Source organism: Anabrus simplex, chromosome X (genome assembly GCF_040414725.1).
Source record: "Anabrus simplex isolate iqAnaSimp1 chromosome X, ASM4041472v1, whole genome shotgun sequence".
In the NCBI taxonomy this organism is placed as follows: Eukaryota; Metazoa; Arthropoda; class Insecta; order Orthoptera; family Tettigoniidae; genus Anabrus; species Anabrus simplex.
This window is the reverse complement of record NC_090279.1, coordinates 216,788,588-216,815,576: the sequence shown is the minus strand read 5'-3', so window position 1 is coordinate 216,815,576 and position 26,989 is coordinate 216,788,588. Positions and strand designations below refer to the sequence as shown.

General features: G+C 38.5%; 2 protein-coding genes across 5 annotated transcripts in view; one reads left to right on the top strand and one right to left on the bottom strand.

Moving 5' to 3' along the window:
• Positions 1–26,989, top strand: part of LOC136886796 (uncharacterized) — a 262,354-nt gene that overhangs the window by 43,746 nt on the left and 191,619 nt on the right. The window lies entirely within an intron of this gene.
• Positions 1–26,989, bottom strand: part of LOC136885977 (serine protease gd) — an 88,951-nt gene that overhangs the window by 20,025 nt on the left and 41,937 nt on the right. The window contains exon 5 of the mRNA XM_067158685.2: positions 2,464–2,637. Coding sequence (XP_067014786.2) covers positions 2,464–2,637 — 174 coding nt within the window. The remainder of the gene's footprint in view (positions 1–2,463; positions 2,638–26,989) is intronic.

Sequence of the window (26,989 nt, the reverse complement as noted above, 5' to 3'; positions counted from 1 at the left end):
ATAAGGTTCATTTCCGTATTGATAGATATTACTTTACAAAAACAATATAAATATAAGTCACCACCTTATCAATACAAAATTTATTCACCTTCAGCTAGTAAATATGGTCAAGACCGGTTTTGGCCCCTAGGGGGTCATCTTCAGTTGACAAGCATAAAAGATATATTTTACAAAAACATCACATATAATGTGTAGCTGCCTGTTGAGATCTCAGCTACACAGAGCGCACGGTTCCAACACCTAACATACTTTGTTTTCACAGCATATATGCTTCTACGATAAAATCAACGTGCACCTTACCAGGACGCATAACATTCAGCGCGTTCTTACAAATGTCACCAACTCAACATATTACGGCACACGAAAAGAAGAACATGCTCCATCAATAATATTCAAGACTCTTAATAGCTCTAACAACAGTAGCTGCCCAAAATATCGCCAGACATTACAACCAAATATTACCTGAATTGCAAGCAGATTATACAAATACTTATCTAACCGCAATTATGTATATAGTTATATATTTTTACGGACCCATTACATCGGAACATCATAACTAATCAAATACTGTTGTGAAAACTTCGTTAACCCTATTTTACCCCAAACAATGTATATATAGCACCACATATTAATAATGTTAATACAATGTATTTTTAACAAGGTATATATATACCACTGTTTTAGTTATGTGTCCAATTTAACAAGATTATCCAATGCCTATGCTCAACAAAACAAATAATTTTCTAAAAGTTCAACCCTATTCCAAGACATAAAATAAGAATAATAGGCTTTATAAACTGATACTTTAGCATTTAAGATATATGCCAATAAGGTATTGCATACTAATATTTTAATCACAAGTGTCCAAACTAATAATTCTACATTTTCATATGACTGATCAATAATCAATTAATGTATTTTAAGAACCAATTTTTAATGTATATTACTGAACTTACTACCATTAATTTACACAAATGTATGTATATCTCATTCCACATTGTACAACCCAAATTAGGTAGTGATAACATGAAAAATAGCATGTAATTTCATGGATGATGTATATTAGTTAACTACTTACCTTGACACTGTATGCTGGGAAACTTAGGATTGACACATGCAATAGCTCATATGTACCAAGACATACATACCAACATTTATGATCGGTTAGACTTATTTTAAGTTTTAATCATTATATGTGATGTTTTTGTAAAATATATCTTTTATGCATGTCAACTGAAGATGACCCCCTAGGGGCCGAAACCGGTCTTGACCATATTTACTAGCTGAAGGTGAATAAATTTTGTATTGATAAGGTGGTGACTTATATTTATATTTTTTTTTTTTTTTTTAGACAGTATGCGTTTCTCGTTTGTTAATTGTTTCCTTACTTTCTTAATGGGAACTTCTCTATTGACAGACAAAGTTATGCACGGTTTTAATTTTTAATAGGAAGTAATGGCAATACAAATTTTCCCTCTAATGAAAAAGTGTCCCTAGACCTTTAATTTAAGCCTTCATTTGTTTCTCTGTGTTTTCAAATTCAGAAACCATAGCGCTTTGAAGTTCTGGACTAAGATATTTCAAAGTTCTACCTTCATGATGACTCCGTATCTACAAATATTCATTTGAACAAGAAGTTTATATTTGAGATATTATTTCTGTGAAGAACAGGCCTACTGTTTGTTCCACTGGGGTCGGATTTAACACGAGGGAGCTATATTCTTAGTCCGTGTGGGGATGGGATATGGGTGAGGTGGATCAGCTTGTATTTGCAAGACCTAGCGATCTTACATTTTCACACCTTCCGTTCTTCATAGTTCTTCCTTTCTAACTCAGACATGTGCTGGGATTCTGGTGGAGCACGGAGCTAATGTACAGCTATCGCGACCACCGTGTAAGAACATCGATTGGTCCATCCATGACACAGCCTGGATGGGAGGTACTCTAATTGCAAGGCCAACATCATAGTCAACTGAAAGGACAAGATCCCAGCATTCGCTTTGAAAGAGACTCAAATCAGGTTTGGGATGTGGACCTAGAAAACCAAGCTACGAGTATGTTCTGTTCTTGCCTTACCTCTCAGCGAAATATAAAATACCTATCAATCAGTGGATTGTCGGGGGCCTGCTATTTGGAGCAAGAGGCACCCTCACTAGTCAGACATCGACCTTACTACAAAATTTGAAAGTTCCATTCTGAAAAATAGAGAAAATAGTAATACAGATACTGAGGGACTCTCTACGAATCATTCATTTCCATCTGTACCCAAGAACGTGATGAACATTTCACCCCAGCCCCCCTGGAATTAACAGTTAAAGTTCCACTTTTTGTTGTTTTTTTAACTCTATTGAAATTGTAACATGAATCTGAATGGTCACCTTGCTGGAAGAGGGAAGATTTATTTTAAAAAATCTCTCTCTCGTCATAATTGCTAACGATGGGCTGGAATTCAGAAACATTTACCTTCGTAGTCCTCCGGGGGATCATCCTCCACGAATGAGGACGTAGACGTGGTGGTTCGCCTTGTAGTCGGTCTTGTGGTGGTCGTTTTTGTGTTCGTCGAAGAGCCTGCAGTGCTCGGAGCGAAGAACAGGCCGAAGTCTGGATCCTCTGTGGTAGAGCGATGATTGAACATTTCTGAAACACAGAGGAAAATTATTTCAATACAAGAACTTAAACAACCAGACCCTAATTTACTTGAAAATAATTCATTGCTTACTTTTTCTCCTATGACTGTGAAGGTACCACACCCTGCTGGACACAGTCATGGCTCTGGTGTTATATCGGTGACGTATCAAATCATTCTGGTCACACTGAGCGCCAAATTTTAAACAAACGCGCTGTCCGAGTTACTTCTACTATATGTGGTATATGTTATTTTAGTCTTATTGAATGAACAAAAAAACCAAAATAAATTACAACACTGTTCTTGTAGACATGATCACCAGATGTTTCATTCCTGGCTTGTGTCAAGAGTCGTTCTTTCATATGTGTGCACACCAGTTATACCCCCCCACCTCCCAGACCAATTCTGTTGGTTCCGACAGCTTCTGCTTTCAATGCTAGCACTGTTTTTCTAAAAGGATGTTTTTTTTTTTTTGAGAGTCCACCTTTTCAATACATTGTTTTTTATTGATTTACATAAATATTTTTATATTATTGTTATGCCTTAAGTAGGTCATGTTTTGTCTATTTTATAGGCATCTTCAGCTGCTGTTTCTAGTACCTACGGTCAAAATAGCCACAATCCTGGGTTTTGTTTAATAATGAAATACTTAAAATGATTCAGATGACACAAATTGTTTTACCTAAAAAATATATTTTTACGAGTTTTATATAATCTATGGAACCATCTGGCTGATGTGAATTGTTATGACTAGTGAATTGTATACATGTCCTATATATAAATAGATTTAGCTTGCAACAATTGCTCTGTCTAAAAATGGGTAAGTTTAAAATTATTGTACATTTGATAAGAAAATGATTGACATGCTTTAAAAATTTGTGATGACACTGGTTGGTTTGGGTTATTTAGTCTGTAATATCCAATGTGCGTGCTCTCACTGGAATCCTCGTGGACTTGAGTGTCACCTTGGGAATAAAATTGGGTAGCGTTTTCGTAAGATAGTGTGTGATCCGTTGTCTGAATGTTGCTGTATGGTGATTAAAATTATGTAAAATCTTACTGCCTCTCGCTGTGTGGGTAGTAGGAACAGCGGTCGAAGATGCCTAAACAATAGCCGAAACATGTCCTGCTTAAGGCATAACGATAATGTAAAAATATTTGTAAATCAATAAAAAAGTGAATGTATTGAAAAGGTGGACTCTCGAAAGACCATTCTTTCACGAAGATAACGTTTCTCAATACAGACCCAACGATGAGATTTACAACTTGCTAGTGCTGTGAGCCAGCTGGTGATGAATGAACGTACCACTTACACTTCTACTACTAACGGTTAAATTCAAACCCTCATTATTGTAGAAGTCTTCCTCGGGAACAGTCGAGATTTTCTTCTGAAGATGCCGAACAAATTTCTCTGCAAAACATAAAGTGTTTCACCTCGTTTTCTTGACATGGCATATCATGTCTACAAGTACGGGCCGTGAAAGCTTAAATGTTACCGATATTATTTATCTTCACGTGTATTCCACACTGGTGCAGCATCCACTTGATGATGATGATGATCTTATACAGTGAAAAGCTGTTCTAAAGATCTCTGCAATTTTCCAGCCAATTTAAAATTCCATTAAGGTACTATGGTCGTCTGAAGAAAAGACTAGTGGATGCGGGATAAAGGGTGCGAGAATTACACATGGCTGTTGTGCGCATGCACCTAACTCAAGTCTCAAGGCCTGACGATAAACATCTGTTCTGTCTGCGGTGAGGTACTGTTGTAAAGTTTCAGAGTGGTGTTTACGGTTTAATAACAAACATGCACCTGTTTCAGAGAGCCTGCACTGCTTGTCAGGGGAAATATTTATAGCCGAGCGTGTAGTATCTGTTACTCGTGCCACACCTACAAGCTGCTGCGACCTCTCGTCAGGTGCAGATAGTAATGTAGGCTATTTTGAACTTCCATTTAGGGGCCACCTCTCTTTCTGACCAATGACAGGACTTTTTCTTGTTCTGAACAAAACTCCATTTGCAAGGGTGAATGTAACTGAAAGTAGAACGACATGCCATCCATGATGTTAAAGCATGCGTTCCAAGGACTTGCCGGTCCAGTGTTGTGTGGCTGTCTTAATTGGCCTGTTAACATTGTGGGAGTTTGTGTAGTAGTAAGTGGAATTAGTGTAAATTGCTTTTAATATAAATTTAATATTCTTTTAATTTTTCCTGATGAGTCTGTGAATTTCGTATAGCCAGTTGTCAGACATTATAAAGAATAGGCCTGGAAACATTCTCCACTGCACCTGTGATTGTATGTGTTTTAAATATTTCATAAGCTCGTGTTTGGCAATGAAGGCAGGAACTTAATTGAGGTTTTCAGAAGCTTCCGATGAATATGACGATAAGGTTAGGTTCCTGGTTAATTTCTCTGAACCTGATTTAATTGCTACATGTAATGTCTCATGTTTGGGACATGAGGGAGATAAGAAACTACTGACACAGCATATTTTTCAGCACCTCATCTAATTAGAGTTGTTACTGAAGCATGGAAATGATGATGACCTTGAAGACTACCAGGATGCTATAAATGTCAGAGGTGCTCATTGCAGTCCTGGCTTCAAAATTAAGAATAAAATAACATGAATGAAAAAGGAAGAACGTAGAAAACAGAATCCTCTACAGGCGAAAGCTCTTTTAATACGCTAGTACTGTGGTGGTAGTTCAGAGGAAACATCTCTCATTCATTCATATCAGAAGCATACATTTTACATAGCACTTGATGACATACATATCAAATAGCGTCTGCCCAGAATTTTGCCAAATCATGGGCATTAGGTGTCGCAGCCATCAAGTCCTCTATTGTGCAATTTAAAGGACATTTACTACAGTTCATGAGAAGGGCTGTGGTTTGGTCTTCACCACATTCACATTGTCTGGATGTGCCAGGAAAGCCCCCCTTTACCATATTGATTCTTGATCTACCAACCCCAGCGCGAAGCCTGTTCAACGATTTCCACGTAGACCAATCTCTCATTATGATTGGGTATTGATTACCATTAGATCAACTAATTGGACATGGAAAACAGGAACAATGTTTGCATATAAAGTGTGCTGTTGTACACCTTTCATGTACATCTTGAGCCATCAGAATCTACCCTTAAGGGCTATAGTCACATATTTTCAGTAACTGATGGATTCCTTCAATTTGTTTGTTTATACCTTACAAAATAGACTACTGCAAAGGAAGTCATTGCCAAGTCAAAAGTAATATTTGGAATTCCTCTTCAAATCATATCTGACCATGGATTGATATTCATATTTCAGGGTAAAATTACTGTAAAATTGAAAATATAAAGCATATGCTGATCACTACAGGATCGACACAACATGTGGTTCGATAGAAGGCAGTTTGGGTTAAGGACAGGTTATTCCATTGAGCTCAACTTGTAGGATTCCAGCAAGATATAGCAGATATCCTGGATTCAGGAGGTCAAATGGACTGTATCGCGATTGACCTGTCTAAAGCATTTGATAGGGGTGGATCATGGGAGACTACTGGCAAAAATGAATGCAATTGGACTAGACAAAAAGAGTGACTGAATCGGTTGCCATATTTCTAGAAAATAGATTTCAGAGAATTAGAGTAGGTGAAGCTTTATCTGACCCTGTAATAATTAAGAGGAAAATTCTTCAAGGCAGTATTATTGGACGTTTATGTTTCTTTTTATATATATAATCATATGAATAAAGAAGCGGAATCAGAGGTAAGGCTTTTTGCAGACAATTTTATTCTGTATAGAGTAATAAATAAGTTTCGAGATTGTGAGGAACTGCAAAATGACCTCAATGTTGTGAGATGGACAGCAGGCAATGGTATGATGATAAACGGGGTTAAAAGTCAGGTTGTGAGTTTCACAAATAGGAAAAGTCCTCTCAGTTTTAATTACTGCGTTGATGAGGTGAAAGTTCCTTAGGGGGTTCACTGTAAGTATATAGGTGTTAATATAAGGAAAGATCTTCATTGAGGTAATCACATAGTTGGGATTGTAAATAAAGGGTACAGATCTTTCATATAGTTATGAGGGTATTTAGGGGTTGTAGTAAAGATGTAAAGGAGAGGGCATATAAGTCTCTGGTAAGACCTCAACTAGAGTATGGTTCTAGTGTATGCGACCCTCACCAGGATTAGTTGATTCAAGAACTGGAAAAAATCCAAAGAAAAGCCGCTTGACTTTTTTCTGGGTGATTTCCAACAAAAAAAGTTGTGTTACAAAAGTGTTGCAAAGTTTGGACTGTGAATACTTGGGAGAAGACGAGCTGCTCGATTAAGCGGTATGTTCTGAGCTGTCAGTGGAGAGATGGTGTGGAATGACATTAGTAGGCAAATATTCGTTTATAGGAAGGGGAGTTAGGGATTGGAATAACTTACCAAGGGAGATGTTTAATAATTTTCCAATTTCTTTGGAATCATTTAAGAAAAGGCTAGCAAAACAACAGATAGGGAATCTGCCACCTGAGCGACTGCCCTAAATGTGGATCAGTAGTGACTGATTGATTATATTATTATATATTATATTGACTGATGGAGGTCGAGAGAATCAACTCTGCCAAGCTTGTCGGATCCAACGAAGTAGTGCTTGTACCACCGTAGTATAGGAAGGACTTGATTAGAGTTTTTGACAAGTTATTATTATTATTATTCATTTAGCGTATGATACAGGAGAATAAGAATTACATTAAATTATATTATTACATATATACAATTTGCAACGTTAGGACCACTTTTCAAATATGGATAGGAAGGTCTGCAATCCATCTAATTCCTTCTGGAGATGCTGAGTGGAGTTCATCCAAGGAGCCAGGATATGCATGTAGAGGGCACTCCTGCACAATACGCTTGATGGTTTGCAATTCGAAACTGCAGTCACATTGGGGAGAATTTATGCAACCCCATTGATATAGGGCTGCATCAGTGTTAAACGGAGCCAAAAAGCAGACTTGAGGAATGCTGACTTCATCGCTGAAGAATTTGAAGTGAACAAGGAGGCCAAACAGTAATTTCTGGAGGATCAGTAAGAGAATAGGAAATCTTTTCCTCTGCTCTGCCATTCGGTACAAACTGGGAGACCTGGTTGTTAGAAAAACCCCTGTTGCGGGTGCCTTCAAGTTGTGCTGAGTACATGGAGCCATGGATTGATGCTGTACAGTGACTGGACACAGAAAACATTTGAGTGAAGTGTACTTTTGACCCTATTCATATTCTTGTTATCCTAAGTTACTTAATGTTGGTTTTTATCAATAAAATGTAATCAAAATTCTCACAATAACAACAACGTGTTTCACTACGGTTTTATGAAGCACTGAAAGATGGAATTTTCTCTGACATGCCAATACATCCACAGGCACGAAGTCTAGCTTTTAAACTCTCGAATTACCAGCCTCTGCCTTCAGTAACGCTGTGGTTAGCCAGTTCGAGTCCTGTGGGTGGAATAAATTTTCACCATCAGAATGTTGGCCGGCAGGATAGGGGAGGTGGTGGTATACAATTTCTAATCACTAGATTGCATGCCAAACCTCTCTGAAGTGTTCATATAGAGAGGGGGCGATTGTGCCCGCCGGATGGGGACGGAAAACTTTGAGCACACTTTTTGGTGTTATTCAACAGGAGTAGGCTATGTGCTGCCTTTGCTGGTGTTTACAGTGTACTTCGTCTTTTAATGAGGCCTACGTCAAATTTGTTGTTGAACACAGATTGCAAAGTTATCATTCTGATTTTCATAAGAAATTGCAGCCTATTTTTGATGGTTACAAGGAGATAATATTTGGCAAATTTACTATTATTAAAAACATGACAATGAATGATTACTCATAATATCATGAAGCAAGAAGAGTTCACCACTTCCCAATATGGTTTGAAATTTATGAGAATTTAAATGCATGCAATCAAATATTTATACCAGGTGGCCCTCCAACCCCGTACTTTCTACGTACAAGTGTCCCGTATGCACTAACGAAGAACGGGATGCCTAATCGCTGGCATGACGAATATAAGAACCAAGTGTGATGACTCAACTCTTATAGCGTGGTAGTTTGTGGACCCGCCACTGGGAGCACTGCAAACGTCGGTGTCCAACACGTGCATCAATAGACCGGCAAACCATGTGATGGAAAGTGCGGGAGATGTTATTGTGCGAGATATTTCAGGTCAACAAGTTGAATTTCCTTTGCTTTCAGTTCCTAAACTCAGTTCATTGTGTGTTGAGCACTTAAAGCACGTGTGTTATGTGGCCTGATTAAATTAATAGTTCAACACGCCGTACTGTTTTGTGCCTCTCTGTAAGTCAGGCTATGGTAGATTAGTTAATGGTTTAAAATTCTTTTCACCACCGAAGGATAGAAATAAATTTCAAAAATGGGCCAGAGCTATTCCACGAAAGGAATAGTAGAATTTATCAAGTTCATTTCTCTGATGATTTGATAGTAAAATCAGATAACTTTATAGTGAATGCTGAAAAAGTGGTTATGCCTCGTGAGAGATGGAAATTACGTCCCGGAGCAGTGCCTCACATTTTCCCTAATTTGCCGAAATACCTTTCAAGTGAGATTAAGTCCCGTGAAACTCCCAACAGGAAAAAAGAATCTAGACACCACTAGAAGAAGAAGAAAGATGATTGAAGACGGGAGTGTAGCAGCAAATGGAGAATTAAAAGGTCAGTCTAATATTGATCAAAATTTGGGTTATTCTAGTGTGCTTTCTGATGCCGAAAAGACAATATTATCGCTCACAAGGCGCCTCAAAATGCTAATCGAAATTTAAATCGAGCTAGATCCAGTCTAAACTCAGCAAAATCGAGAATTAATTTATTGGAGAAGCAGGTTAGAAATACACAGTTCGAAGCTTTTCGATTGAGAAGTGTTTAGTGTACCATTTGGCTGGGTACGTTGTTAAGCATTCTTCTTAATTTATTAAGTGTTCGCCCTGTGTCCATTCTCTACGTGAAAATAATCATAGTACATTTTCAGTTCTCTCCGAAATAAAAGACTACGGTGCAAGCAATAATGAAGTGTGTTTAACACGCCCTTCGAAAAGTATATGTGACATTCTTTTCCAGGCCGAGAAAGTATTTAGTGAAAAACTGAACTCAAAATCGATGTGGAGCGAAATATTTTTTGATTGTATCCATTCTATAGACAAAATTTCAGTTGATCCTTCAGGTGCTGGCTGTTGTCTTCAACATGTTATGGATATAATCCCCAGCCTTGTTTATCATTATCTGAAGTGCCGATTTTTCTTCAGAGTGAAAGAAATCCGGCGAGATTTACAATCTCGAACATCCGCCAAATCTTCACGTAAGCTTTCGAAAGTCCAGTAACCGACAAACTGAGATGGTAAGTAGAGTATTACCTTTAAATACTTCATGGGTGTTTTTTAATATGCTGGGAGTTGTGTTATTTATGTATATATACACTCGAGTAACTTGTGCTTTTCGCAACATCTGTTGAAAGTCGTAGCTCTTATTTTCGTGTACGATATTTTTCCATTGTTCTCTGCCGTGGTATTTTAATTGTAATCTCTCATTCTTTTTATAAAAGACAGTGTATATACTTATATCAGTTATGGAGTAATACGTTTCCTGTGTCACCATTCCGAAGACCAGCTGATAGATATTGTGGAGCTACCAAACTCTAGCGCTGCCTAGCGGGGCGCGCCTGAACTTGATGAGTCATCACACTTGGTTCTTATATTCGTCATGTCGCTGGTTTGCAAACGAGCGCTACAGTGTTCTGTATTTCGAATGAGAAACAAATAGTCATTTTACTACACACTTTCTATAACAGGGTGCATTTGCAAATGCGCCAAAGACGCAGAAAATAAAGTTTAATAACTCATTTTATACATGGAGACATTCCACTGTACCCAAAAGTTGCTTGTATGTAGTACGTGCCTTGAACGATCCATTAGCTTTTAATAGCAATTATGTTTGCCAAATACATGAATAAGAGGCAGGCGATCCTTTGCAAACTCCTGTGCCTACAGCCTATGAGCTTCGGGCGCATGCTGACCAGGTATTATGTTTGTGTTTTCGTCGTTCCTTAACACTCTAGTCAGGGGGCGCATTAGACTGGTAGCTCAGAGGAACATGCGGCGAGTGGCCATCCAGTTCTTCTCTGTTCGTGTTCTGATGTAACGTACCTGCAGGCAGTAATCCCCTGTGAAAGTCAGTTATCACACATCCTGTTCATCACTAGTACATGCGGGCCACCAGCTTTATGATGCAGAAATAAGTGTAATGGATTTGAACATTCCAAATATGGTAAAAAAAGAATACTACAAAACGTATGTACAAACTGAAAATACAATAATTTAAAATAATTTCTACTTTGTTGTCCACCACTAGTGGTATACATTATCGTTCACCACATTCATACGTTTGTTGCATATAAAGAATTCTAGTCTTTGGGGAAAAGTTCATGGTCTTATAATTTATAGGCAATATTTCATTTTCGTCACAGGATTGTATTGAAAACACGATTCCGTATTTTTTTAGCTAGCAGAAACACAGTACTTACAAAATATTTTACAAGACTAGGGAGATGGGTAGAAATGCCTGCTGTAAATCTCAGAATGCTACAGTTATGAAACAAGTAAGCTCTTGACTACTGTGCTAATTTTATGAAATGCACCCTGGTTAAACACTGTCAAAGATCCGTGAAATAAGCCACCCTTGAGTAAATGTATATACTGCCTCGTAACTTAGGAAGCGGAGTGTTCTCCCTAGGACCTTTTTAAAAGGGTGCACCGCCCTGCCGTTTTTACGGACCGCCCTGCTAACGTAATGTTGATATTATGTGCGAGTTACATAACATTCTGAGGTATTTGTGCTCCATATTAAAATGTAAATACTATAAAGCTGTTTATTTAAATGATAAATCATCATTATTGTCAACATAATTGCATCTAGATTAGCGTGGAATCGCATTCCACATGACGTCACAAACCCGTATGGTATTCCACAGCAAACGAGTGATAAGCACTGGTGTTAAATGGTTATAAATGAGCAGTAGAACACTAGAAGTTGAAAATACTCTATTATGTCTTGTTCGTGAGAAGAAAACTTTACCTGTCTGATATTATTGTTAATGGCCTATCGGAAATAAAATAACATTTTTCCACATTCATTGTTTTACGTAGCATTCATCGCCCGGCTATTCTTCCTGCTACCCGGCTGACAAAAATTTCTGGGGAGAACACTGGAGCCATATTTGTGGAAACATCAATCCTATTGTACCTTGAAAGAAACAAGAGACTCTGCTTCTGTATTTCTACTTCTTTACTGCTTGGAGGATTCTTAATTGTTCTCACTATGATGAATCCACCAAAGGGGATTGCTGTACCGTATACAAAGAATCTTAGTCTCTCGAATATTTCTGTTTATTCTTAAAAAATGATTACCTTGTAAAACAATACAAATACTACAAAAATGTCTTAGTTAATTTTATATTTTGCAAATATTACAGGAAGTTTGTATTGATGTCCTACATATTCCTGATATTTTGGGGGAATATTTCTACGTTGGGTTTTTGCAGTGATAAACTTGGCTCTATCTCTACGTTCAAGCAGATCTCTCCTCTTATGGTATCGATAGTGATTTGAAAATTGGCACACATACTTCTCCAGTGAAAGGCTAATTTTTTGGTTTATGTCTTGTCCGTTTTGACTTCAGGGCAGTTTTCATTATCTGATCCGGCTACAGCCTTTATAAGTTATATTACAACAAGTAGCAGCCTGAAGTGGTAGGCTGTTATGTTGAGCCACTATGGGGCAGATCAGGTCAGACATGCATCAGCTTAATATTAGTTGAATTAAACATTATTTTTCGATTCTGAGCACAGTTTACTGGGACGGTGTCCTACCAACTTTTGTTTTGAGTTTAAAGTGGAAGGTTCAGAAAGGTTGGAGTGTAGTAGGTGTGGTGGCTGGAGAATGATGTTTTAAAACGAGGTATTGCACTACATTCTATTGTAAGTGCCATTTCATTTATTCCAGAATGAGACCCGTTACAAAACTGAGCTACACCCTCCAAAAGAATGAATAGTCCACACAATCCCAATGGCTCCTACTGTCTGGGTGAAGACCACTACACAGCAAACTAATGTTCTCGTTTGTAGATCGTGCAGTCTTTGGCTGCTATGCTAAAGAAGAAAGGAGTGACACTTACCAAGGAAGGCAGGTAGAAGGTGGGAGAGGATGCAATATTATTGTGGCCTACCAAGAAAAGAGGAGAAAATCAGAGCGATGTCGCAGATTGAAAGGTTCAAGAACAATTTTCCTGTCGTCTGCTAGTTGTCGCTGAAGTGTATTCTGTCCGACAAGAGCTTGTGTTTCCCTATCGACAGTATCTGCTGCTCCAATGAAAGTCGTTCCTTCTGTATGTCCACCAGAGCGTTCAGCAGCTTGACAATCATCCTGCTCAGGTAGAAGTCGTCCTTCACCGGAGTCTCCTCTGCCGGAAAAGTCACCACGGATACCACCGAGTCTGTCAACAAATAGAGTGGGACAAACCTACGATGTAGGAAATCATAGAAGGGGTAGAGTCAAAAACTAAAGTAAGACACTCACCTGTGGTTGGCTGCTACCACAAACTATCTCGAGGATCTAGAAGATTGGGATTGTGTACAAGTTCTACAAAGTCACCCAGCAGTTCTGTCAACTAAAGAGTGGGAGGCAATCATTTGAACCCCGACTTCATCCAACACTCCAAAGAACTCTGCCTTTGGAGTGGAAATTTAGGTCACTCATTGGCTTCCAAAGGGAAGCAGACTTACTTCTGGAAGTTTCAACTGATGATTAACTATTCAGTTCTAAACAATATTCCTCTAGTTTTGTTCCAAATGTTTTACTGCACAACATGATTGAATCAGCTCCAATAAACCAGAAGATTCATGGATCATTTCTTACAAACATGCAGCCTTTAAGGTGTTGAGAACTATGAACCGTTCACATTTCTTACAATTTTTTGCAGAGTGACCGCTATGAAGCAAAACTAGCTACTTGGCCTCCGCCATCCACTGAAATTATTAGGCTTAGTAATGTTAATCTCTAGAAGACAAAATCTGCATTTGTTCGTACGTGGAGGGTAATCTCACAAATCACTCTCCTAACTTAATAATTCTTCCTCCATTAGGAAGTACATTTATTGCAGATTGTTGTAGGCTAAATAAGTAAGGACCGTTTGAAAATAACTACCAACGGAGACGATTTTCAAACACATTTGCAGATTCTACATACTTTACTCTATTTTTCAACTCAGTTGCTAAGTTTGTTTAAACACTTATCATACCTTACAACTAAGTTTTGAATACCCTCTTCATAGAAACTTTCCACCTGCTCCAATAACCGAGAGTTCACAGCCCTTTTCATGATCTTGAGCGGGGACAGAGTCTCGTTTGGTCTTCACATTTACAGGCAAATGTGTGTGTCTGCATTCCATGCTCTGTTGCTTCGATTCGGGCATGATATGCGAAACCCATGTTTTGCCTCCCATTATGATATGACTCAACATATCGTCACCTTCTTCGACATAACGAGTCAAAAACGTCATTGACACTCAAATCTTGTGTTTTTGTGGTCATCTGTTAGGAGTTTAGGGACCCAACGGAAGCACAGTTTCCTAAAGTTTAGGTTTTCAGAAACACTGACCTCTAGACACGTCAGGAAAGGTGTTTGAGAGAGCTGTTATTGTGAAGCATCTCTCCTCACGAATCTTTGCTTGAACTGAAGCCACCAAATAGTCTATGATCAGAGATGGGCGACGGGAGCGGGCCTCATCATGGATGTTGTTACGGCCATTTTTGAAGCCTCGTACCTACTTATGCACTTTGCCTTCACTCATAGCGTTAGCACGGTACACTTTGCAAATCTGTCGGTGAATGTCTGCAGCAGACAGGTTCCGTATCACTGAGCGCACCTCGGACGGGGCGGGTGAATATTTGAGCAAGTACAGAACAGAGCTGTAACGGAGCAGTGTTGTTCCCAAGGCATGCCGGCACACGACACGCATGCAAACAACTAGTGTCTACTTAAAAAAAAAAAAAAAAAACACCCCTTTTATAATTATGTTAGCTAATCTTGGGAGCAGGCAGTTTGAATACAAATGGGGCAAGGTGGAAATAACGTGTATACAAAACCTTTCCAAGTGAGAACGCTGCCTAAACTATTATAGATTAATGAGTACACGGGTAGCATTTGTAGCTTGTAGCACAGAGTTTATACGTAATAGATAAGAAACAATAACTGCTTTTATGATTGATGATAGCAAGCACTCGAAATCGAGCAGGCTGGTCTCTTCATCTGCAACTCCGAACATGACTACAGCCCAATGCGTGAAAGGCAGCAGGAGTTCTTCCATTTCTCCTCAGCTGTGTAGCCTCTCGGCACTCGCTGGTTGTGCGCACTTTTCTTCAGAATGCAGCATACCATGGTGGACCGAGGACCTCCAAGTCTGAGCTCTCCCAGTCATTAATATCAGTGTTGCACATCCTCACGATAGCCTTGATCACATCATTAAATCCCTTCCTCTGACCTCCAACATAGCAATAACTCAAGAGTGTATGTTGGAGGTCTCTGCCTCTTCTTGTCATTTGAAGAGTTCTCTAGTATAACTGGTGATATTGCTTCAGTTTAATATGTCACTTGCAGCTTGTTCAGCATTTAAATCTACAAATACTACAACTGAATGATATAGGAACGTTGTTGCAACTGAAGTCATGGTGTCATAAGATGTTCCAGCAATGTAAGTTCTAGCTGTTAATATAAGGAAAGATCTCCATTAGAGTAATCACATAAATATGATTGTAAATAAAGGGTACAGATCTCTGCACATGGTAATGAGAGTATTTAGGGGTTGTAGTAGGGATGAAAAGGAGAGGGCATATGAGTCTCTGGTAAGACCCCAAATAGAGTATGTTTCCACTGTATGGGACCCTCAAGGATTACTTGATTCAAGAACTGGAAAATATCCAAAGAAAAGCAGCTTGATTTGTTCCGGGTGATTTCCGACAAAAGAGTAGCGTTACAAAAATGTTGTGAAGTTTGGGCTGGGAAGATTTGGGAGAAAGGAGACGAGCTGCTTGACTAAGCGGTATGTTCTGAGCTGTCATTGGAGAGATGGCATGAAACGACATTAATAAACGAATAAGTTTGAGTGGTGTCTTTAAAAGTAGGAAAGATCACAATATGAAGATAAAGTTGGAATTCAAGAAGACAAATTGGGGCAAATATTTGTTTTCTAGGAAGGGGAGTTAGGAATTGGAATAACTTACCAAAGGGGATGTTCAATAAATTTCCAGATTCTTTGCAATAATTTAAGAAAGGCTAGGAAAACAACAGATAGGGAATCTGCCACGCCCTAAATGCAGATCAGTATTGATTGATTGACTTATTAAGTGATTACACTGTTAACCCTATATTGGCCTTAACTAGATAATAGTATGCTCACTTCACTGATCTTTCTTTGTCCTTTTCCTGGAGCTGGTTGGGTCTTACTGGTTTCTGGTATTGATGCTTTTATTATACTGTTTTTACTGTTAATCAAACAGCAACCAATATCATAAAATCCTTCAAGATTTCATGAAAAAGAACCACACGGTAAGAGAGATAATTTATTTACTGCCAAATGTGATGTGGAAGCAGCACTCTGGCTTGGTTTTCTTAACTAATAAATCATCACATCGGTCTCTCTTCTGGTAAACGTGAATGACAGCCTTACAATTCCTTACACTGCTGCTAGATCGTACTAATATCCTTGGCGGATAGAATGGAGACATTTGTTTTCAAGAGTAAGAAACGCGTGTTCTGTGTGCTTTGTTTTCCTGCTCGTTCCTGCAATGGTGTCACACGGTGTTTTGATTCTTTGAGCGATAGCAGGATAGACACACATTAACAACCTGGAATTTGTGATCTGAACTGGATGACAGTGTTGATGATTACTTTCCATGAGTAATTCATATAAAGATACATATCCAATTATGATGATAATAGCAATACACATCTCTACCCAGATGTTTCGAACTTCATCACACGAAGTCAAAATTTTCTTAACTGTATTGTGGAAAAAAGGATTACCTTTACCAATCACATTTTGTCTTTCGAATGTGTATATTAAATGAGTTTACTAAAAACAGCTTTGGCAAATCCATCCGTCTGTTGTACTGGACCGAGTTGCTTCATTTTTGTTGTATTCTCTCCGGACTTACCTGCTGGTCAATCGTGAGACATTGACAGGTCTCTAGGTTCAGCCAACTTTGAGTAAACATAAAATCAAATAATTAAATGATTACTCCAATAATTAAAGGTGAAGGCTTACCCTAACCCGCAATACATTCTGTACTTAGCGGGTTACAGCTGTGTTTGATTACTACCTGTCAAGCAAGAGAGTATACACTTCCTCTGATCACGGAAGAATACCGTTCCCTGCGAAATACCCTTTAATTCTCTAACCTTTCCCAGATTCGAAATATATTCAACAGATGGCAGAGCGTTCCTAGTAACTTACATGCTGCTAAGAGAAAAAAGTCTACGTACAAACAGACCCCATCATGACATACGCCTTAGACATTATCTGGGAACACCTATCGAAGGATAACCTGGCTACACTAGAAAGAGTGAAGGCCAGGTATCTTAAAATAGTTCTCTACCTGGCATAAAACACCGCTTCGAGACTAACCAATGATTTCAAAAGACAACTGTTCTATGTAGAAGAACCGCGATTGAAAATTGTATTGCCTTCTACGACACAAGCAAGCTTATATCAAGAACTGCAGGATGGACATATTTTTACAAAACAGACGGCATTATGACGTCAGAATGGATGAATTCTTACTATGAACTGCGGCATACCGTAACGCGCTTCTTATTAAATGTTCACAAAACCATTGAAAAGGGCAGGCATATCAAGACGAGTTACTTGACGTACACTGCGGGAGCAGCACGGCTCTTCTAGTAGTATATTAACATTGATGCAACAATTTTAGATTTTTAGATATGAAGAGAAAAGAAAATTACATGCATTATTTGAAATAAAGGGAAGAAATAAAAAGTTCAAAAACGTAAGAAATGTATTGACCCTCTTTTATATTTCAGTGTTAAAAATAAAAGAATAAATTAAATCCAGTGCTGAGACACACAATTATAGTTTAAAATGCAAAAAGAATAATTCATTTATCTCAAAAAGTGTTGAGGTAAAAAGCCTCAATACAGCAGTTTAACATGTCTGTGTTCAGTGTCAGTGACGGTCCACAGTGTAATAATAATAATAATAATAATAATAATAATAATAATAATAATAATAATAATAATAATAATAATAATAATAATAATAACAATAACAATAATAATAATAACAATAATAACAATAATAACAACACTTTAAATTTGCTTTATGTCCCACTAACTACTCTTACAGTTTTCGAAGACGCCGAGGTGCCGGAATTTAGTCCCGCAGGAGTACTTTTGCATGCCAGTAAATCTACCAACACGAGACTGACGTATCTGAGCACCTTCAAATACTACCGGACTGAGCCAGGATTGAACCTGCCAAGTTGGGGTCAAAAGGCTAGTGTCTCAACCATCTGAGCCACTCAGCCCGGCCCAGTGTATGCTGCAGTATATATTCTTGATCAATAATATCCATTAAGACCATTCTACAATACACGCACTTCACATTATGGTCATATTTATTTATTTATTTATTTATTTATTTATTTATTTATTTATTTATTTATTACATACAGCCTATGGAGGGACATTTTACACTAATAATAACAACAAGTTTAAGTAAGTATAAAAAATAACAATCAGTATAAACAACAATACAAGTATCAACAATAACAAAGTAACAACAATGGCAATGATAACTGGTAAGGGTCGGTTACAGTGTTAGGAAGAAAAAAGGTCGTGGGTTGGATGGATGGATGGATGGAAGAAGATGGAAACCTGGAGAAGACTTCAAAGGAACCTTTAATTTTGTCTTTGAAGAATGCGAAAGGTGTAAATGTGTGTGCCCGGTCTCGAAAGCCAAGAATAACGGCCGAGGAGATTCGTCGTGCTGACCACACGACTCCTGCAATCTGCAGGCCTTCGGGCTGAGCAGCGGTCGCTTGGTAGGCCAAGGCCCTTCAAGGGCTGTAGTGCCATGGGGGGGGGGAGTAAATGTGTGTGAGTTACCAAGAGTTGGGAGACTGTGGAAGATAGAGCGTTGTTAAAAGTTTTTTTTTGCTAGGGGCTTTACGTCGCACCGACACAGATAGGTCTTATGGCGACGATGGGATAGGAAAGGCCTAGGAGTTGGAAGGAAGCGGCCGTGGCCTTAATTAAGGTACAGCCCCAGCATTTGCCTGGTGTGAAAATGGGAAACCACGGAAAACCATCTTCAGGGCTGCCGATAGTGGGATTCGAACCTACTATCTCCCGGATGCAAGCTCACAGCCGCGCGCCTCTACGCGCACGGCCAACTCGCCCGGTTTAAAAAGTTTTGGCGTGCATGGCGTTGCGTGTTGGGCGGGGGGAAGACGTGTATAGGTAAGTACCTCGGAAGAGTATTACATTTGGTGTAGCCATAGATTATTTTATGAAGGTAACATACATCAGAGAACTGTAAACAGCTTCTCACGTTAAGTATACCCGTTATTTAAAGTTAAAAACTTCATAGCTGTTCCGTATCACAGTGTTAAAAAGAGGTTCCGCCTATTCAATACACTGATATACAGTTGCACAAACTATGTTACAACATGTTTAATTCGGGACCGGTTTCGACACACATGTGGTGCTATTATCAGCCGATTGAAAAACCAGGGCAAGAAGTATACAATTATCAAAACACATTAAAGGATAATTGTAACACGTATAACACTTTCATGAAGAAGTGAACAATTGAAGTTCATATAGTTTTTACACTCTTTAAAAGAACTGAAGGATACAAATAAAATGTAACACTTTTTTTGTGGAGATCGTAAGCAATGTGACGTTCTTGAGCACTCTTGCTGCGACATACCTGCCAACTCTTCCGATTTACCCAGAAACTTTCCGGGTTTTAACTCTTCTTCCGATTTATTTTTACTTCTTCCTATCTTTGACCATTGCAACCTCTAGTACGGCCAATACTCTTCCCCTAGGATAAACTATAAATTCTTATGTGCTTGTGTAATTTATGAAACCTCATTTTCAGGCGTATTTATTTGATGCTTTATTTCGTGAGTGTTTCGTCCGTCGCCTTCGTGTATCGTATTTCCCGCTCACCAGGCGGCAGTCGTCCTGCAAGCATGAGAGGCTAGCGTGCGCTAGCGACTCAGTTAATCGGGACGGAAGAATGAGTTTGTTATTGTTGTTCAACATCGTTTCTGTGCATAGTTTCATCGGAGTTGTAGCCCACGTGTTTTTCCTTGCATTTTCTATGCTTCCCCCTCCCCTCTGTCAAAGTCGTATGTTAATAATGTATGGAGGGGCCGATGACCTTGATGTTAGGCCCCTTTAAACAACACGCATCATCATCAATAATGTTTGGTACATATTGGATTGTTTTGTATGTGTTAGTTTCGCGTATTTAAATGCATACATTTAATTAGTTGAATGTTTTTAAGGGGGTTGTGTCGGTGACAGTTTCTGGACTTTATCCTTTTCTCGTTACGGCCAAAAATATATAACAAACGTTATCTCCAAGTGTTCAGAGATACCTATAAATTTCCGTTCATTTTACCGTCTGATAAAGGAAACTACCGTATTTTCTCACGCCCTTGCATAATTTACGCATCCCATATTTTTGGGTCCAAAGTGGAGAAAAAAGAAATGTTCACGTATTTGACGCACCCACAACTTCGAACATCCATCACGCAGCTCCGGAAGGGTTTCGAAATAAAGATGTCAACTACTCAAGTAGCAGGGTTCCTATTGCGAAAGCGGGCAATCCAAATACAGGGCAACGTGCTGCTATTAGCCGTCAGGAAATCCCACTGCACTCGTTTTCACGAGTGTTTGGGGTACAGGACATTCTGTGATCTCAAAATGGTTTGTAATACTGCATCATACAAACTCGCGAAACATACGGGGATAGGGCAGCGTGCAGCAAGTATTCAGTGTCCAAATGAAACGTACGCTACCGCGGTAACAGAAGTGGACTTCAAGCGGCCCAACTAGTCTCGCAAAGCATTTCGCGGACCAAAAGGCGGCAAGTTTCCGCACGTAGACGAGGATCTGCTTAAATATATGATTTTGTTACGCAACGTTGGATAAGCAGATTCTCACGGAATAGCAATGAGAAATAGCCGCTGCACATGGAATCAGTATCTCGGATTTGAAGGTTAGCCGAGGCTTGATTCATTTTATGAAGAGAAATGGACCTTCTCTTCGACGAAGAACAGCATTATTGAAGAAAAAAAAAAAAAAAAAAAAAAAAAAAAAAAAACCGAATGATTTCAATCATTTTCATCGCTTTGTGATTGAGAAGCGTACAGTGATCTCCCTTATAGGAACCGCAGGTCAGACGCCAATCAGTTTCCATATGCCACAAAGTCGAACAATCGATAAAAGAGGAACATACAGTGTTATCGTACGCGCTACTGGAAGCGAAAAACGATGCACTGCAATGTTTGCTGTAACAGCTGATGGCAGAAAGCTTGTACCTTGCATTGTTCTAAAACGAAAAGCAATGCCTAAAGCAAAATTTCCGCGAGTGATCTACGTTCGTATTCAAGAAAAAGGGTGGATGGACACGTCACTCTTACAAGATTGGATACGAACGGTTTGAGGTAATGTAGCAGGGTCCCTCCTTCGACGCCCGGCCCTCTCGTGTTGGACAGTTTTCTTTCTTTGCTGGTGTGCCATTGTTATGACTTTACATGAATTTTACTTTTATTAGTTCATGTTTATTTCACTTTTATTGTCAGCTCGTATCGGGAAGAATATTGCAGTGTCAGTACTTCAAACCCATGTGTCTAACTTACCTTATGTACCCTATTTGACTTTTCAGAATAAACCGTACCCCGGAATTTTACGTCAAATGACGATAACCCCAAATGAGTTGAACCAATTGTGTTTATATATTATTCGATGTATCTTTTAAATGTAAATGAATATTGTAAATAATTTGTAATTATCTGAATTCCTTGAGTAATTTACGCAACCAAAATTTTCGACTGCATTTTTCGTCAAAAAAAGTGCTTTAAAAATAAGGTATTATGCATTTTGTTGCGTGTGTCGGTGTGACATAAATGTTATTTGTATGTGTCATAAATGAGAATGAATAAGTACATTTTCTTGTAACCATTTTTATGTTCTCTTAGTTTAAGATTTTAAATTTAATGGTCAATTCACATTGTAACTGTAGATATGCATGCCTTTTATCCTGACCTTTTTTTAACCTAGACCGTGGTGGAATGTGTGTGATGAAATCCAAGAATTAAAAAAAATCTTGCTATTTTTGGCTTCTAAAACTTGGCAGGTATACTGCGAGCTTTGAAGTCAATATATTAGGTCTTGAGGTTAAAAAGGATCTTGAAGGATGCAGCTTAATTTACAATTGTTGCTAGGTAACAAATAACATGCTTTTGTTTTTGGTAATTCTAAAGGTGGATAGTGATATATATATAAACTCCTAGAGTGTATTGTAGGATATGAACTTATCAGTGTTGATATGGATTTATGAGATCTATAGAAAAAATGTTAGAAATAAAAACAGGGAAATATGGTAAGATAAGTAATACTATGAAGCTCACCTTGTTTAGCTTGCCATGAAGTATAAGAGGAAGTAAGAACAGAAATTGAACAGAGGTATGGGAAGGCAGGGGGGGGGGGAGGTGTAAGGGAGTAAGGGGAGTTGTCTAAGGTGGATCAGGGGGGTAGGGGCAAGTAGCTCGAGAAGGTGTGTACAACATGGAAGATTGACCGCCTACATGTCAACTTGAAGCTTTTGAAAACTAAGATAAGGAAGTAAAAAAGGATGTTTGGTTTTTCAGACAAGTCATTAAGGTTTTGGTAAGGATTAAAAAAATGATCAAGGTGTATTAAACAATTTTCAGTGATATCAAGAAGAGGGCTTTTGTTTAGGATACTGATAATTTCAATATTTTGGTCTAACGTAGTGAAATTATGTTTTTCGTCCTGCATGTGTTGCCCTATTGCTGAAAATGTATTGTATTTTATCGTGTTAACGTGTTCTGAGATCTAATTTTGAAGTTGCATCCTGTTTGTCCTATGTAAGAAGAATTACAGGTATTGCATTTAAAACGGTATACGCCTGACCTTACATTGTCGACAGTGGGCACATATGGGTTAATCGTCGCTGCTGGCTCTGCTTTACCAGTGATTAGTACTATTATGAGGGGTGGGTGATCTGGATTTTGGACCCCTTTAGATAATAAGGTGTTGTGAATTGGATCCACTGATTGTTTTTGTTTCATGGTCATTCGTTTTAGATTCCAATACAATTGAAGTTTTAATTTTCGTTTCGTTCACCTCGTACCATAAGGGGCCAATGATGTAGCTGTTAGGCCCTTTAAACAACAATCATCATTGGACAATTCTGTAAGTGAGGTACTTGTTGACAACATAAATTATTTGACTAATGTCTTTACTTTCCAAGAAATGAAATTCATCACTAGAGCGACACATCTGCTGACAAAGTCAATTGTGGGTACCGAGCGCTACGACTTCCCATTGCTGCAGACCAGTTCGTCTATGGGACTGTTGTTACGGTACCGTGTGATATTTCCTATTGTTGATGTGAATCGGTACAAAAATTTGAAAATTCTCTTTCAAGTATTTCATTTGCCAGAGGGGCATGAAAAGTCACAAAATGAAGAGAAACAATTATTCTCTCTAAGTGAAATAATAATGATAAATATATGGCAGCACTGCCTAATTTAATTCAGGGTGTTCCAAAAAGTTAGCCCAATGGAACGATTTTCATTTATAGACTACATTCTGCTAGTTAGGTGCACTTAGTTTACTTTCTTTTGTTCAATGTCAAGAGCACGCGACTCCAATGACCGGCCTAGTACAAGAATATCTGAAACTTGCTCTCAACACAAGTTTTATCGCTTCTACATACACTGCTTTTTGTATAAAACTATCAGAACAGCGCACTGAAACACCTTCAGTCAATAGGACATACCTGTGTTGTTTCATAACACAATCAATTAAGAGATGATTTAACATCAATATATTCTACCTTATTTTTCACAATTCTTCTTCTTCTTCTTCTTCTTCTTCTTCTTCTTTCATGACTGCATAGGATCACTTAGTCCATTATTCAGATTTCTCTGAAGGAATTGTTCAGGCTTTGCGGTCCTCCTAATACTTCAGACGCTTTGATCTCCGTGCCCTTTCCTCGGTTGAAAATGTCTGTGTTGGTTTGTTTTGCGTAATGGTAAAGCGGAGGTTTGTATTCTTGAATTTTGTATTCAATTTTATCCTATTTGTGGTGTCTTCTGTTGTAAGGGCTATTTCCTTCAGATCCTTACTTCTCTGTTCCATTTACTCCTGTTGTGTTTTTATTAGTTTGCTTTTATATTCATTTGTCCTTCAAATTATTTATAGATCTTCAAGACAGTGATTTATATTTATTGAAGTACACCAACAGATCATAAGAATTTTCAAGTATTGTGTTATTTCCTCAAAACAGTGACTTATTTTAGTGGATATTGAATATTAGATCAGAACTATTTTCAAGTGTTATGCTATCTACTTTTGTTATATGTATGGCCAATTAGGTTTATAAGTGTTTTAAGACCTTATGGTCGATAATATCAATAGGCCAAAACTGGTACCATGATCAAAATAAATTGAAGTATTAATTTGATATTGTATTAATTAGGTGATTTACCTTATTATATTGCCTAAGATAGGCACAATAGAGCTCAGCAAGAAAATTAAGAAATACTCGGCCAACAGAAAGCAGCAGGCAAACCTCCCGCCAAGAACACCACAAGCACTATGGTTCACAGATGGGCCAAACAAACTCAAATAAATGCGGCCCAAAGAGTTTAAATCAAAAACACGAACGTTGTTCTCTGTTGGTTGTGAAAACCTATGCACCGTATTTGATTTTAATTGGTTTTATATTTATACACTTATTTCATTTTTTAGTCATTCACTGAACAGTCAAACATGTATACAGTTCGAGCTTCATATTCTCTCTGGATTACTAGAGATAAGCAACACGAGATATTTATTAACAAACACTAATAATATTTTATCTTCATGATTAATTTTTACATTCTGAAAACGCAAGAACGTTTTTCCATATCCCTCTATTCATTCTATAAAACTACACGGTTTGCAAATCAGACCTCCAACTTGAGTATTTCCTCATAAAAGTGTTTCAGAACCAATCACCAGAATATCATTTCACTGAGTTGATTTCAAAACACGCAGTAAGAAATTAGCCTGTGTTACTTGTGAAATGTCTTACAAAGAAAAAAAAAAAAAAATGCCCATTCAAAGGGGTGTAGGGAAGCTGAACAAAGTGTAGCTGCATCTGACATGAGATACAAAAATTGAGCAATTATTTGAAAAAGTAAATACGGTACATAAATTGAGCAAAACAGATTAGTAAATTTGTGTGCATGCCGATTGCTGTGTAGCACACAGCTCACAGCAGGCCTACTGACAAAGTGAACTTCGTGGCGTGAACACAAGCTTTTTTTTTTTTTTACTTTACGTCGCACCGACACAGATAATTCTTGGGATAGGAAAGGCCTAGGAATGGGAAGGAAGCAGCCGTGGCCTTAATTAAGGTACAGTCCCAACATTTGCCTGATGTGAAAATGGGAAACCACGGAAAACCATCTTCAGGGCTGCCGACAGTGGGGCTCGAACCCACTATCTCCCTGATGCAAGCTCACAGCTGCGCGCCCCTAACCGCACGGCCAACTCGCCCGGTACGAACACAAGCAGTAAGAGCTATACCTATAGGAAGAACTAGATTTTGAAAGGGAATGTGTATACATAGTTGGAGGTGTACAGTAAGTAACTGCATACTCAGGTACAGAATATACATCTCATAAATGAGGCGTCTGTTAAGCATGCCTGCATTTTACCTGGAGGCCCCGGGTTCGATTCCCGGCCAAGTTAGGGATTTTTACCTGCATCCGCGGGCTGGTTCGAGGTCCACTCAGCCTATGTGACAGATTGCAATTAAGGAGCTATCTGATGGTGAGATGGTGGCCCTGCTCTACAAAGCCAAGAATAAAGGCCGAGAGGGTTCGTCGTGCTGACCGCAGTAATCTGCAGGCCTTTGGCTGAGCAGCGGTTGCTTGGTAAGCCATGGCCCTTCGGGGCTGTTGCACCATGGGTTTTGGTTTTTTTTTTTTTGATTGCTGTATAGAACACACTGAGAATCATAATGTTGGCATTTCTCCATCATAACAAAATTAGCATTCATCATTCATATCCTAAAGGCAAGGCCTTGTTGCTGCAAACACATTTGTCTCTCCTCTGCTGAGCGTTTCAGGTAAACATATTTTTTCAAATTCAAGCCTGTCCATCACGGAATCCAGATGCTTTTTCCTCGGCCTTCCTTTTCCCTTCTTACCCGGAACTTCTCCTTCCAGCATAGTCATGACGGATGTGTTATGTTGAAGGTGTGACTAAGGAATTTGGTTTTCCTCTTTTCTACAGTGTTGATCATTTCTCTTGTTTCATCTATTTCCTTAAGGACCATATTGTTTGACTTTTTCTCTGTCCAACTAATTTTCAGCATCCTCCTCCATATCCACATTCCCATTGCTTCCAGGCGTTTTATATCCTGTTTTGCTAAGACCCATCTTTCGCAACCGTATAACAAAATACTCCACACAAACAGTTTGGCAAATTCTTTCCTAATTTTAATGTTCATGTTCCTGCTTTTCAGAAGCTGTTTCTTGTTATTTAAGGCTTGCTCAGTTAGAGCAATCCTGATTTCTGTGGTGCACCTGCTGTCCTGAGTGATAATGCTTCCCAGGTAGCAAAATTGATTTACTTGTACAGTTTTGTCACCTATCTTAATGTTTATTGGCATCTCCTCAATTGATTTCTTGACAACTAGTACTTTTGTTTTCAAGGTGTTAAGTTTCAATTTTGATTCTTGTAGTGTTGATATTAAAAGTTGTAACATTTTACTTATTTCCCTCTCTGAATCTGCAGTTAATGCAATGTCATCGGCAAACCTTATACAGTGGATTTCTTGTCCGTTAATTTTAATTACTTTGGTTTTTTGCTTAAGTTTTGATATGGCCTCCTCAATGAATATATTGAACAAAAATGGAGATAATGCACAACCTTGTCTCACTCCCCTTCTAATGGATGCTGTCTTAACATTACAATTGATTTCTATTGTTGTGCTGTGA